The following is a 16,207-nucleotide window of genomic DNA, read 5'->3' as shown; positions in this document are numbered from 1 at the left end:
CCTTCAACCCTTCTGCCAGAGGAAGGAGCCACTGGATTCAAAAGCTTGCAAACCTAAAACCTATTTTTATATGTGTGTTGTCCTGCTGCCGCTTGGTGAGTAAATTTTTTTTATCTATTTAAAAACAGTGTTACAACACACACAAGTGCAATAGTCCAGCTAAGGAGAGGAAATTGAGGATATGGGAAAGGAGTGAGGTTTGCTTAATGCTGTTTACAGATACATATTGATGGTAGACAATGAAAACCTCGTAACACAATCTGTCTGTCTGAAAATTCGCACAATTACAGTAATCAGTAACTCCATCATGAAAGGGGGATTTGAGAGTGCATAGATTTCTCTAATTTGTCTATAACTAGGCTTCTACTATATAGTTATACATGTAGCACTTAATATTATTTTTTTAATAAGCTTGCTTTGCTTCACCTGAAAAATTTAACAAAATGGCGTCACAAGGTTTTCATTGCTTACCATCGATATGCTGCTCATTTAACTCTACAACAATGATGACATAAGTGGGGCTCTCTATGTGGATTTTATACTCCTCACTGTATGTAATACACAGGTGACATTTCTGTATTTGGTTTAGTTAGTTATAAAATTGTAACTAATGTCATTCTATTACATTTCAGGAATGAAGCATGTAATTATCCCTCTTCCTTGTGCCAAGAAGGGAGATCTATGCATAACACACAGATATACATTATCAATATAAACTTGTAGAGGTCAAGAGGAATGTCTAATATGAGTCATCGCCTTTGGCCAACGATGTAATGTTAATCGCTGCTGTCATGTCACCCTTTCATGCATACATTCACTGTTTTAAATAAATAAAAATAAAAAAGACTGGGTGTGATGACAGACTGATCTGTAGCCTTGCCCAAGGTATAGGTTAGGCTGGAAGGTAACTGTTTGGTTGTGAGTGATGAAACCAATGAACGTGATACTGAGAAAACAGGGTTGTGGTGACAGAATTAACTGTAGCTTAGCCTGATTGAAAAGAAAAATCTGCAATAATGTCACATTACAGTTGCCACATTGTTTACAACATTTCTCACATTTTTCCTAAGTCACTGTTCAAAACCAACAACTTGTATCGAACATTCCTCTATATCCAACCTGTAGCACCTTTGTTAATTGTTTTGAGTCATCAGTTTTCTGCCTGGTTTGATGCGATCTCCAATGAATTCATCTCCTCTGATAACTCTTCATCACAGTATCACCTGCAACATATGTCCTCAATTATTTGCTGGATGTATTCCAGCCTCAGTTTACGTTCACGTTTTTACTCTCTGCAGCTCCCTCTAGTAACCTGGATGTTATTCCGTGATGTGTTAACAGATGTCCTACTATCTGTCCCTTTGTCTTGTCAGTGTTTTCCATGTATTCCTTTCCTCGTCGATATTCCGGAGAACCTCCTCATTCCTTATGTTATCAGTACACCCAATTTTCAACATTCTTCTATTGCACCACATCTCAAATGCTTCAATTCTCTTCTTTTCCTGTTTTTCCACAGTCCATCTTTCACTACCATACAATGTTGTGCTCCAAACACACATTCTCAGAAACTTCTTCCTCAAATTAATCCCTATGTTTGACACTAGTAGACTTCTCTTGGCCAGGAATGCCATTTTTTGCCTCGCTACTCTGTTTTTATGTCCTCCTTGCTCCGACGATCATGTTACTTTCCTGCTTAGCTGGCAGAATTCTGTAACTTCATCCACTTCATGACAATCAATCCTGATGTTAAGTTTCTCTCTGTTCTCATTTCTGTTACTTCTCATTACCTTTGTTTTTCTTCAATTTACTCTCAACCCACATCCTGTATTCATTACACTGTTCATTTAGGTCCGCAAATCCTGTAATTCATCTTCATTTACACTGAGGATAGTGGTGTTATCAGTGAATCTTATGACTGATGCTCTTTCACCTTGAATTTTCATTCCACTCTTGAATCTTTCTTTTATTTTTGTCATTGCTTCTTCAATGTACAGACTAAACACTAGAGTTGAAAGACTACATCTTACACCATTTGTGATTGTCAAATGATTTTTCCAAGTTGACAAATCCTATGAACATGTCTTGATTCTTCTTTAGTCTGCTTCCATTACAACCCTCAATGTCAGAATTGCCTCTCTGGTGCCTTTATCTTTCCTAAAGCCAAACTGATCGTCATCTAATACATTCTCAATTTTCTTTTCCATTCATCTGTATATTATTCTTGTCAGCAACTTGGAGCACGAGCTGTTAAAATGACTGTGACAATTCTCACACTTGTCGGCTCTTACAATCTTTGGAATTGTGTGGATGATATTTTTCCAAAAGTCAGATGGTATATTGTGAGACATACACAACTGACATGCCATGTCATGACTTGTAGAATGTTGGCAAGATGGCGTCAAGTGAACATTTTTTGTGTAGTGATGTCTCAGTTTCTTTAAAAAGTGATTGTGAGGTTTGTAAAATTTGCGTGAAGAAGGTCAAAAAGAGGTATCCTGTGTGCCGACTGCAAGTACTGGTACCACGATAAATGTGTCAAAGTCAATTTGAATTATATAAAAGACGAACATGACTGGACATGCCAACAGTGCTTCGTAAGTGCTGCAGAAAACGAAATAACAAACACGCTAAAGAAAAAAGAAAAAATAATAGGCTTGTTAACAGATGATTTGGTGTCAATCAATACAAAATATCAAGAACTTCTGAGGAAATATCAAGAGCTGGAAACTAAATATAAAGCACTGGATTGGAATTATCGCCTAACTCAAGACAACACCGTTGTTAATAGTCATTCTGAGCAGACAATGTGGCGCGTGCCGAAAAAAACAAACAAGCAAGAACTACATGTAAGTACAGCCCCAGTGATACCATTATCAAACAAATTCTCAGCACTAGTAGCGGACTGTAGTAACACAACAGACATAATCGAACCAGAAAGTAATCACAAAACTCCCACTAAAGAACCAAAAAAGAACTTACCAACCTTAAGAAGCACCAAAGGGTTCCTTCTGTGTACCGACAGTCATGGAAAAGATCTATCCAAACGTTTTCGTGGAAGTATGCCTTCAAAGCATTCAGTTTTTGCAAAAATCAAGCCTGGTGCAATGTTAAATGCAGTGGTGGAGAATATTACAACAGAAACAAGTCAACTGAACAAAGCCACTCATGTTGTGATTACTGGCGGTGGCAACAACGTATACAAAAACAAAAGCAAGACAGCCCTGCAATGCTTCTGTAACATATTACCAAAACTATTTCAAACAAACATTGTCATCACAAACGTGCCAGTGCGACATGATTTACCACTGTGGTCACGTGTAAACAAAGAGATTCAACACTACAATTCCGAGCTAAAGAACCGGTGTGATAAATTTAGCCATGTACATTTGATAGACTTAAGTAAGATGAGTCGTGATGAATGCGGATTCCACTTAAACAGGAAAGGGAAGGCCAAGCTAGTTTCCCACATAAGCAAACTGTGTGAGAAAGACAGTGTGGAGAAAGCTCCAACTGCTCTTGACTACAACCACGAGACTTTTTTAGAATAAAGGATCATAATAAAAGTTTTCAGGGATGTATTTCGGATATGACAGTCCCATTCACGCAAAGAAAAGTCAGGCTGTGAAATAAGTTATCAGTCATTGCAGGTCAGTTCTAAAAAACCATTGTATGCAAAATGTCATAAAAAGTGTAATTCAAACAACTTTGATTCATGCAAGATGGTAAATAAACAAGAAGGGATAACACCCTTAAAGTTAATGCACTTAAATGTGCAATATCTCTGAAACAAACTAGACATTCTGCAAATATTCATAGAGGAACACTCACTACATGTACTATATTATAGATTAAAAAGTTACATGCTAGCAAATAGTTATTGTAGGCAAAACCATAAAGGTCATGGTGTGGCAGTTTATGTTAATAAGGATATAGAAGCTAAAAAAAAATCCTTTCTGGAACACCACACCAAAGAAGGATCAACTGAAATGACAGGTACTGCAGTCCACAGTAATGATCTTAAGTTACCAAAGCATAAAGCGATTGGAGTATATAGGCCACCAAAAGCTGATGTAATGCTGTTTATGGATAAATTCAGTAGTGTTGTTGGTCAGACCGGTTCTAATGACCTTACTATATTAGGTTACTTTACTATAGATGCAAACTCAAATAGTATAGTAAACTTGAAACTCAGTGATGTACTGACCTCATACAATCTTGTAAATATAGTGAACTCTGACACCGGAGTGACTGACATGTTCCACTAGAATAGATTATCCTATAATCAACAAAGATGTTATAGATAAGGTAAATTACAGTAACCTAGATTTTCCTTATTCTGACCACTTCCGTCAGGTGATAGAATACAAAAATTCAGTTGTGCCTAAAATACCAAAAATTGTGCTACAGAAATGAATGCTGAATTCCTCAAATATTAATGCTCTTAAAGACAAACTAATGAATGAGAAATGGGAGTCTGTGTACCAGGTAAAAGCGTCAGATAAGAAATGGAACGTATTCTACTCAATCCTACTGCAACATTGGCAACGGCCTTGCCGCAGTGCATACAGCGGTTCCCGTGATATCACCGAAGTTAAGCGCTGTTGGGCGTGGCCGGCACTTGGATGGGTGACCATCCAGCCGCCATGCACTGTTGCCAGTTTTCGGGGTGCACTCAGCCTCGTGATGCCAAATGAGGAGCTACTCGACCAAATAGTAGCGGCTCAGGTCAAAGAAAACCATCATAACGACCGGGAGAGCGGTGTGCTGACCACACGCTCCTCCTATCCACATCTTCAACTGAGGATGACACGGCAGTCGGATGGTCCCGATGGGCCACTTGTGGCCTCAAGACAGAGTGCTACTGCAACATTATGAATATAGTTGTCCACTCAGAGAAATCCAGAAGGTAGTTAAACACTGTCAAAATGGAAGTAATCCTAGACTAAAACTCCCAACAAATCTGATTAGGCTCAGACAGCAAGTACATGATCTAAACCAGCTTTATAAAGCTACTACTATGCAGGTTTTCAAGGAAAAATACAATAGGGCCAAGCAAACTTTTAAAACTGAAATTGTTAACCTAAGGTAGCAGATTACCAGCAAAACAATAGAACAGTCTGACAACATAAGCAAAGCATCTTGGAAGCTTAGTTACAAATACCAAAAAGGTCCCAACAAGATGAACATGGCACCATTCAGCATAAGACGTGATGGTAACATTATAAAAAAACCCAGATAATATATGTAATATTTTTAATAACTATTACATTTCTGGTGAACAATCAACCCATATTATAGATTCACAGGTAGAGACCCGATGCCATATCACCCAATGTACTGAATTTGAATTTGTGGAAGTGAATGAGCAGGAGGTTCACAGGGCAATATACATGCTAAAGAAAAATTTTTCGTCTGGATGGGATGGTGTATCCAGTGCTATTACTAAAGCGTGCTTAAAACAAATCTAAACCTCTTGCTCACCTGATTAATTGCAGCATTAGAGAAAACATGAATCCAACGGTTCCAAAAATGAGTGTAGTGATTGGTTGGTTGTTTGGGGAAGGAGACCAGACAGCGTGGTCATCGGTCTCATCGGATTAGGGAAGGAAGTCGGCCGTGCCCCTTCAGAGGAACCATCCCAGCATTTGCCTGGAATGATTTAGGGAAATCACGGAAAACCTAAATCAGGATGGCCGGACTCGGGACTGAACCGTCGTCCTCCCAAATGCGAGTCCAGTGTCTAACCACTGCGCCACCTCGCTCGGTGAGTGTAGTGAAACCAGTGTATAAAAAGGGAAGTAAGGAAGATGTCTCCAACTATAGACCAATATCATTAATTCCCATTTTTAGTAAGATAATCGAAAGTATTGTCCTTTCTCAGATAAGTGTCTTTTTCACAAAACATAAACTGCTTGTAGATTCGCAGCATGGCTTCAGAAAAGAGCTAAGTACAACCACAGCAGTTACACAATTCATCCATGAAGTTTACTGTCTGTTGGACCAGAAGATGCAGACTGCAAGTATATTTTTGGACCCGACAAGAGCACTTGATACGGTAAACCATAGGGTACTTCTTAAAAAGCTAAAATCTTACAGTATTGGGGATCAAGCCATGAATCTTCTAACAACGTACCTGTTGAATCGTAAGCAAAGCACTAAATTGTCATACAAACTATATAATAAAATCATGAACTCCCAGTCCACCAGCGAACCTGTATTATAAGGTGTACCACAGGGCTCAATCCTTTGACCCTTTCTCTTCCTTATATATATTACCGACATTGCACAACCCATTAACTCCCATATTGTAAGCTATGCAGATGACACGTCAATCTTATTGTATAGAAGTGAATCTAATGAGCTAGAATCTCTTGCTGCTAGTGGTGTAATAGAAGTAACGAAATACTTCAATGATCAGGGACTCAAGGTGAATGTCACAAAATCTCAAGTACTGACATTTAAAACAGGCAGTTCTCATCACAACAATATGAATAGTGTGTGTAATATCTCTGCAACAGAAAATGGTAACTGTAAATTCCTGGGTGTGTATGTTGATGAAAATTTGCAGTGGACATACCACATTAATTTTGTATGCGGAAAAGTCAGTAGTGCCATATATCTCCTCAGCCAGCTCGCAAAGATAGTTCCTAGCCAAGCACTGAAATTAGTATATTATGGAACGTTTTACCCCTTTCTCAATCACAGAATTGAGCCATGGGGCTGTCCAGCTGATGTGCATTTAAAAAGAATACTACTACTACTACTACTACAGAAAAGAGCAATAAGACATATACACGGGATGGGACAGAGATTCATGCCGTGAAGTGTTTGTGCAGAACAAATATCTGACAATATATTCTCTGTACATCTTCAAAATAGTTGTATTTTTTATAAGCCAACCAACAGAAGCTTCACTCTTTTTCTCATGGTCACCTTCCCCATGGCAGTATCCTCCCAGAGATCTGAATGGGGGACTATTCCAGAATCTTTTGCCGATGGAGAGAGCATCAAGTTCTCCCACAGGTATACAACCCCAGAGCTACAATATTTTGGAAAAAAAAGGATTTTTCAAAATGTGTTGATTTTGTAGTGCACATTTTTCTGAAGAGTTTCATGTATGAAACATGTATGTTCGAGGAAATGTAATATACAATATTTTCTTGTAAGTGTGCCAAAGTGCTGTTCCATGCCTCTTCCCACAGGAGTCTTCTACGGCATGTCACTGTATTTTGCTATGTGGAATTCAAATGTATATATTTTGTAATTGAAGCCATCAGGACAGTGGAAATTAAAATATCTTGTGGTTCCTGTCCTATCCCCAGTCAGCCAGTTTGACACCCTACCCACTTAGAAAAACTCATAAACTGTGACCAGGAGAATAAGAATGCTTCAGAAAATTTCCACTCTTTATTGCCTTTTAGCTATTAACTTTCTCTTTTGTGTGACATAATATTAAATATAGGCAACATAAAACCAGTACAGACAAGAGACAAGCAAGACAGTACACATTTCTTCAATCTGTAGGTCCCAGCAGTTTTTTCTCTCTAATCTTGCTACAACTTTACATGGCATGCTTTCCCTTCTGTGAAAGAATCTGCTACCTCATCAAAGTTCATCAAACGTTTTGTTACATGAAAAATCAAAATGTCATTACCTTATACTGGAAAAGCAGTTAATATGAATAGACCCAAGAGTGGGGTGGTTTCTCTATTTGATTACACCTATTCTGTAACTGTCTGCTAGATAAAACGAAACAGGCATTTCTAATACTGCAGCAATTGTAACACATGTCAAGAGACTGTTTAGACACAAATGATAATTTTTATCTACCACATATAAATAAATAACACAAAAGAATTTAATTAAGGAAGTATGAATATCAAATGCCTATTAGGCCTATTACAAGCAAAAAGTTTTATGTCAGGAAACAGTTTCACATTTCACTCATACATCCCAGTTTCTCAAGCACAAGATCGAAAAGCAGTGGTGGTAGGAATTTTTTTATATAAATTTGGGAACATCATGTTCTTCCATATAATTTGTGTAATGCATTTCTTCTCCTTCCTCGTTCTAACAAACACTCTTGTCATCACTAATTCAGTAACTATTCCTGCCATTGTCAAAACTTATTCTCCGATTAAGTTCACTGACCCTGCCAGAATCAACGGTTCAGTTATCCCGCATTTATTCTCCAGTTAGGCATTATTGTGTGTTAGTACTATGATTTTTCCACACTATTCTCAGAATAGAATTTAAGTGGCTGCAATTGGGGACAGTAAAACTGGCACTTAGTAGTGTAGCAATCTGGCAAAAAACTTTCAGCCAAAATTTCATTTTCTTGGACACACCAGGAAGGTAATATGTAATCTTTCTTACCTGTTAGTTGTTTATTTCCACTCTGATAGTCTGAATCTATGGACTCCGCTAATAATTATAACAACACTTATCATTTGCACACCCAATCAACCACATAAACAAACAGTGATTGGTATTCAACCATTTGGGTTTATTCGGCTCAGCTTGTATAGCCCAGTCCCCTTTTGTCGGTTGGAAAGTTCTTTATTTCTTGATTCAATGTGGATTTCCCTGGCACAGATATCACACATTCAAAAATCAACTTACGATTCATTCAGAAATCAACTTTGAATGTCTTGAAAAATGTTCACAAACCAACAGGGACGCGTTTCAAAATCATATGAATAATTGACAGACCCACATGCACTGGATGCTAGGTGCTTTGTGAGACAACATTTTTTCCTTCGAGAATATGAATTTGCCGACGACCCCCCCCCCCCTCCACGAAATTGCCGCATAGGGCAAATACCCCGATACGCTGGTTTGTCCCCTCCCCCCCCCCCCCAATCCATGCAAGCATGGATTAAAAACATTATGTTACTATTTGATACAAATAATGTTAATGCTTTAAAATAGTTTCGCATGTGGGCTGGTGGACTGATTTCTGTATCTCCTCTGTTGCACCATGCTGCGTAGAGGTGTATGAATGCAAGTACTAGGCTGTATACAACATTAAATTGACAACTCTGCCACTTGTGTGTTTTTATGTCCATTTTTTTTACGTTACATGTTTTGTTCTATCTCTGTTTGATACATTTTGTAGATTGCTATGGCTATGATGTCCGAACTGGCCAATAGTAAATAAGCTGAAAATTGTTCAACCTATAATGGAAAATGTTTGCTTTGGAAAGATATATCAAGGCTGTCAACTCACCTGCACACAAAATTATCAACATTCGACACTGTTTGGTAAGCGCACTGTTAAGAACATAAACTCAAAATCTTTATTCATAGACACTGTTCTACCGAATCCAATCACCCCAGACGTCACAAAGAAGCCAGCTTCAGATATTTACTTCACAAACTGAACAAAATACCCATGAACAAACATGATTACACACAAGAACTGAACACAATAAAACAAATTGCACAGGAGAATGGAGAGTATACAAAGTAAACCACAAAATATAAAAACGAACAACAAATAACCACAGAACACACACACGCACACACACCACACACCACACACACACACACACACACACACACACACACACACAACAAATCAGCTGAGAGTAAACAACAAATGGCACATAATGACTTACAAAAACAAAGTCACACTCAGGGTGGGTAATATAATAAAGAAACAAGGACTCAACATTGCATACAGAACCAACAACACAATACAAAGCAGACTTGGAAGAAATACCACCAACACTGACAAATACAGCCAGTCCAGTATATACCAACTTACTTGCAACTGCTGTCAATCTGTATATGTGGGCAAACATGTAGGAATTTCAGAACCAGGTATACAGAACACCTCAGAGCACTGAAATGCATAGCTCCCACTCAAAATTTGCAGGCCACCTGATAGCACACAACCACTACCCAGCAAACTTTGAAACTGACAAATACAATTCAAACTTGCACGCCTCACTCAGCCAAACATGCTATGAAACAAATGAATACCACACAGCCCCAACAACACGTAATGGCAACGAAAACTCTGCCTATGTTTCGAGAAATCAAAAAACTGCAGTGCCAAGCGACCATAGGTCACGAAGTAAGCCTATTTACTTCACCAAAAACACAGGAGAATGCACCACAATCGCAAAACTGTAAGTTACACACAAAAAATTTTATACAGACTCAGTTCCGTTCGTAAATGCATAACAAACAAAAAATAAATTACATTTTGCTGTTTGCAGGCGACAAGTTGTATACTGTGTAGCAGAATAGCTTCCAAAATAAATGGACAATAGCATCATGTAAGATATATTAACTAATGCATACATCCAATTTTCACCAATTAAGCTATAAATCGAACTTTGACATAATGTTATAAAGAACAAAAATGTTAATATGTGGGCCTAACAACAATTTTACAGTTAAAAATAAAAATTAAACCCACTAAAGACAGCACAGAAGAGCTGAAACATGTATGGGTGAAACAAAACAGGAAAACAGGTGTCTTGCATATGGTGGAATTTCTCATCCCATTTTCGTAGCAAGCACAAACGTAACAAGAAAAAACTGCACCACAAGATGATTGGTCTCAGATTGATTTTTCTTGCAGAGTAAAAAAGAACTTTAATTGCATGAAACAAAGAACAACTCAGGTTAGCTCAATCTTGCATGAGCATTCTATAATGATTAGTATTCTTCAACAGTTAAGGGCAGACATTCTTTTACTTGCTGTGTTAAAATAAACATGAAAATTGGAATGTGATTAATACATACTAACAATAGGCCAGAACAGATTTACTTGTGACAATAAAAAGTGCTACACTGTTATTACATGTAAATTACATATTCTTACTTGTTGGTGTACAAATCTTGCTCCTTTTCATATTGTACTCTAAGTTCTTCTTGCTTTTTCTTATAAGAATCAGCTTTCTGTTCAGCCATCCATACCTGTAATTATAAAGTTACATCTTTTGAAGCAATAATTGAGGTACGTGTGTCAATTCTATAAGCAATATACCGAAATGACAGTGTTATAGGTGGTTACATATTGAGACAGATGCTTGTTGGAATTTATTGGTTGGATTAAATGAGGACAGTAACACGGTGCAACTATGCAATGACTTTTACAATATCTTTTAATATTTTCTGTTTTGTAATATACTCAAAATGGGAATGAATACAAAAGCAGTCAAATGTGGTATAATGCTTTAACTTCATGCAAACAAAATTGTGACATTGTATCTGCATTTCTAAATAAAGAATTTCTAAGATGCAGATAATTTGGTTTCATGTTCCATGGAACCTCTTCATGATAAATCGTTATGATGTTGAACGAGTTGATTTATATTCACATCGCTGCACGCTGACCATCTCTAAATCTTTTTTAAAATATACAAATGTGAGTTACTAATTTATATCCGCCACATTTTACACATTACCATGATATAAATTCTTCTACGGAACACAAGAGGTTATCAAGAATAACATACTATTTGTGGTATAACTCAAGTTTCCGATAAACGAAATTGTTGGTGAGCTATCATAAAACGCTTACTCTCTTTAAGTTATCTCGAGAGGCAGGATGGAAAAACTTTTTACACATATAATTATTAAATCCTTTCCCCATCTTTTATATGTGTTTGGCACTAACACTAGTCACAATAAACAATAAAAATACACAACGTAAACACTATTCCACAACCACTCTCCCTGTCCTACTCCATTCTCCAAAACACTGAAAGGCCTGTGACAGGTGACAGCGATTGCACAGTTCGATATAATACATTCGAGTTACCAAACTATCGCTATTCATCACGACTATTGCACTGTGATTCGGTAAAGTTTTGAGAGATATTTTTGATCTCATTTGAGAAAAGATTTTTTCCGGCTCAACTTTTTCGAGGAATTAGATCACGCTTTAGAGACTCTTAAACTAGCCACTAGCTCATGCGGAACTCCATGGAATGTGATAATAGGTACTCACAAACTAAAATAAATATTTGTATTTTTTTGAATAATTTTGTAATATTTTATAACCTCGTGTTGCAGTTTACATTAAAAATTTTCATCCTCAAATAGTCATTATTGGAAGCTTGTATGAAAGGGTTCCATATCGGATCTATCATTGCTCTTATCGAGTACTTTGACAAATCTCCATTGGGTCTGCGTAAGAACTCTGGACCCGCCATCTAACTTCAAACTTTGGGATGACTAGCACTTCTTGAGGAGAGTTTGTCGAAGGTAGGCTTTGTTATAAGCGGGTACGTCATGCAGCGTGGAGTCATCTGGTTGAGAGTAGTATTTTCCGCGAAATTTACTTTCGTTGTTGCGTGGCAATCGTGGTTAGAATAGTGCACGTTGAACACGAGGATTAGTAGTGTGCTTCACACGTTGAGAAATATTGACGTCCACGTCCTGAGGTCAGACGCTCTTTGTACTGTATGCCATAGGGAGCATGAGTTACTAAGATAAGTTCGTATAAAATTTTTCTGAAGTACTGGTAATCTTTTAGGTGCAGCTGTCGTTTTTTGCGAAAGAATGGTAGTGAGATTTATTGTTGGTTTATAACTTTACAGTTTTTGCACGCAGTGGTTTAGTGACATGTATTTGCTTATCGTAAGAGCGCTTTTAGTTTGTGAGAGTTTTGAGTCTTCGTTGCATGAGTTGTATATGCAAGCTGCATTGGAGGGAAGCGAAGACTGACGGTTTCTACCGTAAATATAAATGTAGCTTAATTTTTACGTAAGACACCAGCAGTAGCAACTTCTGCCTGTCATTTACGTTCCTGATGGCTCTTCTCCATGATGGAGTTTATGAAACCAGTGTGAATGAATAAATACAGAGAACTTAGTTCCTTGTGTGACCCGAGTATAACGGTACTGGTGATATTGCGCAACAGATGGTAGCTCTTTATTTTTTTCGCCCAAAATGAGGACACCCACAACGCCACTGACCAACACGATTTTAGGATGGTTCTAGTCCGGATCTCCGTGAGAGGGCAGAATAGCGTATTACCGACGTCATATAGTACTTAGCGGTGCTAGATTTTTTTTCCTCTGTAGCGTAGCCCAGGTAATCGATACGAGCAAACTTGTTTTTCAAATGCGCTGTTTCCTAGCCAAAGCATCAGTCAAACAAACCCTTACATGTATAAAAAAAAGTTTGCCAGTTAAACCTCACTTTGAAGCACACTGTTAGTGTTCGTGCGTATATTGACAGTGGTGCGAATGGCCACAAATGCAAACAAAGTTGTCATGGCACTGACTTTGGTACTGTGTTGAAAGAAGAAAACAAGCTGCTGGTCCAGGGAATCGCTTAAAATGAGAAATTCGCCCATGAAAATTGGCTAAGGGAAATATTACTCTCATAAACCGACGATTACATCAACTTTTTTCGAGCGGACAATGGAACTTTTGCAAACACCTTAAGGCACTAGTAAAAGAGTAAACTTGTCTATCAAATTCGTTCTTATGTAGCCATGGAGGTGTGTAACAAACCCCTCACAGGTAGCAAAAATGATCGTCAATTGAATCTGAGTTTTGAAGCAGACACTTTTCATATATGCTTATTTTGGCACTGGTAGGAATGGCTACAAATGCATATAAAGAGTTTCTTAACATAGACTCTGCCACTGCGTGTAAAGAAGAGGAAGAAAAAAGATGCTGCTCCAGGGAAAGGTTTAAGAGAAAGAAGTATACAAATGAACCTGTTAATGGAAATGTTACACTTAAAACCTCGTGATTGCACCAGTTTCTGCAGATGGACAGTAAAGCGTTTAATAACTTGTTTAGAGCTACATCTCCATCACACTGAAAATTTACCCTCATCTACTTGGTCCTCCAATGACAGTTCAAATGGCTCTGAGCACTATGCGACTCAACTTCTGAGGTCATCAGTCGCCTAGAACTTAGAACTAATTAAACCTAACTAACCTAAGGACATCACACACATCCATGCCTGAGGCAGGATTCGAACCTGCGACCGTAGCGGTCACGCGGTTCCAGACTGAAGCGCCTTTAACCGCACGGTCACACCGGCCGGCTCCAATGACAGTTCATTAAAATATAGACCACATCGCCTGTGGAAGAACCGGAAAACTTCAGTTTCTTTAATTTTATTGCATGCATGTTATGCACGAAATATTTTGTTCAGAACCTAATCCTCCGTAATATATGGCTGGAAAAAATGAGACCTCTAACATTTTGGTATTGGTCAGTGCTTTTTCTTTTTATCCTTGATAGTAATTTCCACAATTGAGACTCACGATACAGTGAGATAAATTATAATAAAACAATTTTCACGAAACAATGTCCGCCCTATTGCCAAACTTTTCTTCAATCAAAATTTCGGGACTCTCGTTTCCGACAACAGCATGATTGGCTATCGACTGATGTTGGCATTCGATACTGGCCTCTCAGAAGGTTGCATACACGTTCCAAAGATTCACAGAAACACGTCATTCTTGGAATGATTTATTATAATTATTTATGTAATAAAATGTCACGTAACGATTTATCGACAGCCAGTGCCTTCATATAAGAGTGCTCTCTTAGGAGAGAATTATTATCGTCAACAACTTACAAAATAAGAATAAAACACTTACTTTACAATTTATAGTATGCCTCCTCATTATGGCTAATCACTGAAAATTTATCACAAACGCATCACCATTGTCTTTAAATTTCACTTCATAAGCCATCAACGGTACAAGCCTTCAAGACAGAATATAATGGTCCTGACCAGACGTCGCATGGTTAAGTGCTAGTGTAATGAATAACGTCGTGGTTGCTGAAATCGAAAGTTGTTGGTTCGCATCCCATTACATGCAATTTTTTCAGTGTTATTAACACGTTCTATTACTTTCTACTGAAAGTAATAAATGTATTCTACAATACTGTTTGTTATTTACATTGTCTGGTCCGAGCACGAAGGATGAAATAAATATTTAGCGAGTTCCAATTGTGTGGTTAGGCAAGAGCCTAAGAGGATATCTTAAATTCCTGCGACTGAAACGAACAATAATAAAATACATATTCTTCCTTCTCACAAAAATATGCGTCTTTATTTCCACATATGCGCCGCCTTTTGAGTGTGTGGTTAGCCTGGAATCTAAGAGGACATTTTAAATTGCTGCGAGTGAAATGAGGAGTATTAACATTCATATTCTTCTGAACCACAAATGTTTCGCTGTTTATGTACGAATGTGTGGCGTTTTCCTATGGAATGGTTAGGCACTGATGCAACTAAAACAAGCAGCAATAAAATCCATTTTCTGCCTTTTTACTAATATTTGGCTCTTTATTTCCGAATATCTGGCGTTTACCAACTGTGTTGAGGCTGGAGCCTAAGAATACAGTTTCAAATGCTGTGGCTTAAACGAGTTGCAATAAAACTTGTATTTTTTCTCAGAACTATTGTCTCTTTATTTCCAACTATTCATATTCTTCTTTGTCGCAAAGTCGATCATGCAGTCGTCGAAATGTCATTACGGTTGTGGGACTTGTAAAACGAGCATTTTTCCAAAAGTTTCTTGCAGACAGGATCTATGCTTGACACACACCAAACAGCACCATACTCTGTCAGATGTTTGGCAAACATAGTACAGTGTGATAAACTGTTTGATTGTTTACGGAGGCCTTAAGCTAAAAAGAACTAAACATCGATTGTAAGTAATATACATAGATATATTCGTTTTTAGTGACATAATCGATCGTTTTTAAAAAAACTAACAAATAATGTAATGCAACAACCGAAGTACCGGTGTGTAAATTGTTGACCATTTGAGAGGAAATTGAAAATAGAAAGAACATAATTCTCAAAACAACGCGAAATCGTAGAAGTGCATTCAGACGCTACATTAAACGTCGAAAATGCGGGCATGTCGGCATAACTGCAGACGTATGGTAGTCCCGCGCAGCATCCAAACTCTGACTGCATCAGCAGAGGTATGCGTGCAAAAAAGATACCATACCACACACTCTAGCTGGAGGAATAATTGTGGCATTCGATTAAATGATTTAGGAAAATCATTGCCAGATTGTAGTAGAACAATATATGTCCTGAATGTGCCAGACCACGAGATCAAAATAATAATTTTAACAATAGTTACCTTCCTCCATGATCTCCCTTCTGCTAGTTCGAGCATGTTAAAGGAAAACCTGCATTATGACAACTATAAAAGTATCGACTTTGAAAGTTGTATTCCTGAAATGATGTCTTCTGT

At 37.8% G+C, this 16,207-nt stretch overlaps 1 protein-coding gene across 1 annotated transcript in view; it reads right to left on the bottom strand.

Annotated features, from left to right (window-relative positions):
• Positions 1-11,738, bottom strand: part of LOC126174881 (corepressor interacting with RBPJ 1) — a 91,945-nt gene extending 80,207 nt beyond the window's left edge. Inside the window, exons 1-2 of the mRNA XM_049921299.1 lie at positions 11,540-11,738; positions 10,838-10,932 (exon numbers count right to left, since the gene is read on the bottom strand). Coding sequence (XP_049777256.1) covers positions 10,838-10,932; positions 11,540-11,611 — 167 coding nt within the window. The 5' untranslated portion in view covers positions 11,612-11,738. The remainder of the gene's footprint in view (positions 1-10,837; positions 10,933-11,539) is intronic.
• Positions 11,739-16,207: the final 4,469 nt, after the last annotated feature.

This window comes from Schistocerca cancellata, chromosome 3, assembly GCF_023864275.1.
Source record: "Schistocerca cancellata isolate TAMUIC-IGC-003103 chromosome 3, iqSchCanc2.1, whole genome shotgun sequence".
NCBI lineage: Eukaryota > Metazoa > Arthropoda > Insecta > Orthoptera > Acrididae > Schistocerca > Schistocerca cancellata.
This window is presented reverse-complemented; position numbering and strand designations above follow the sequence as displayed.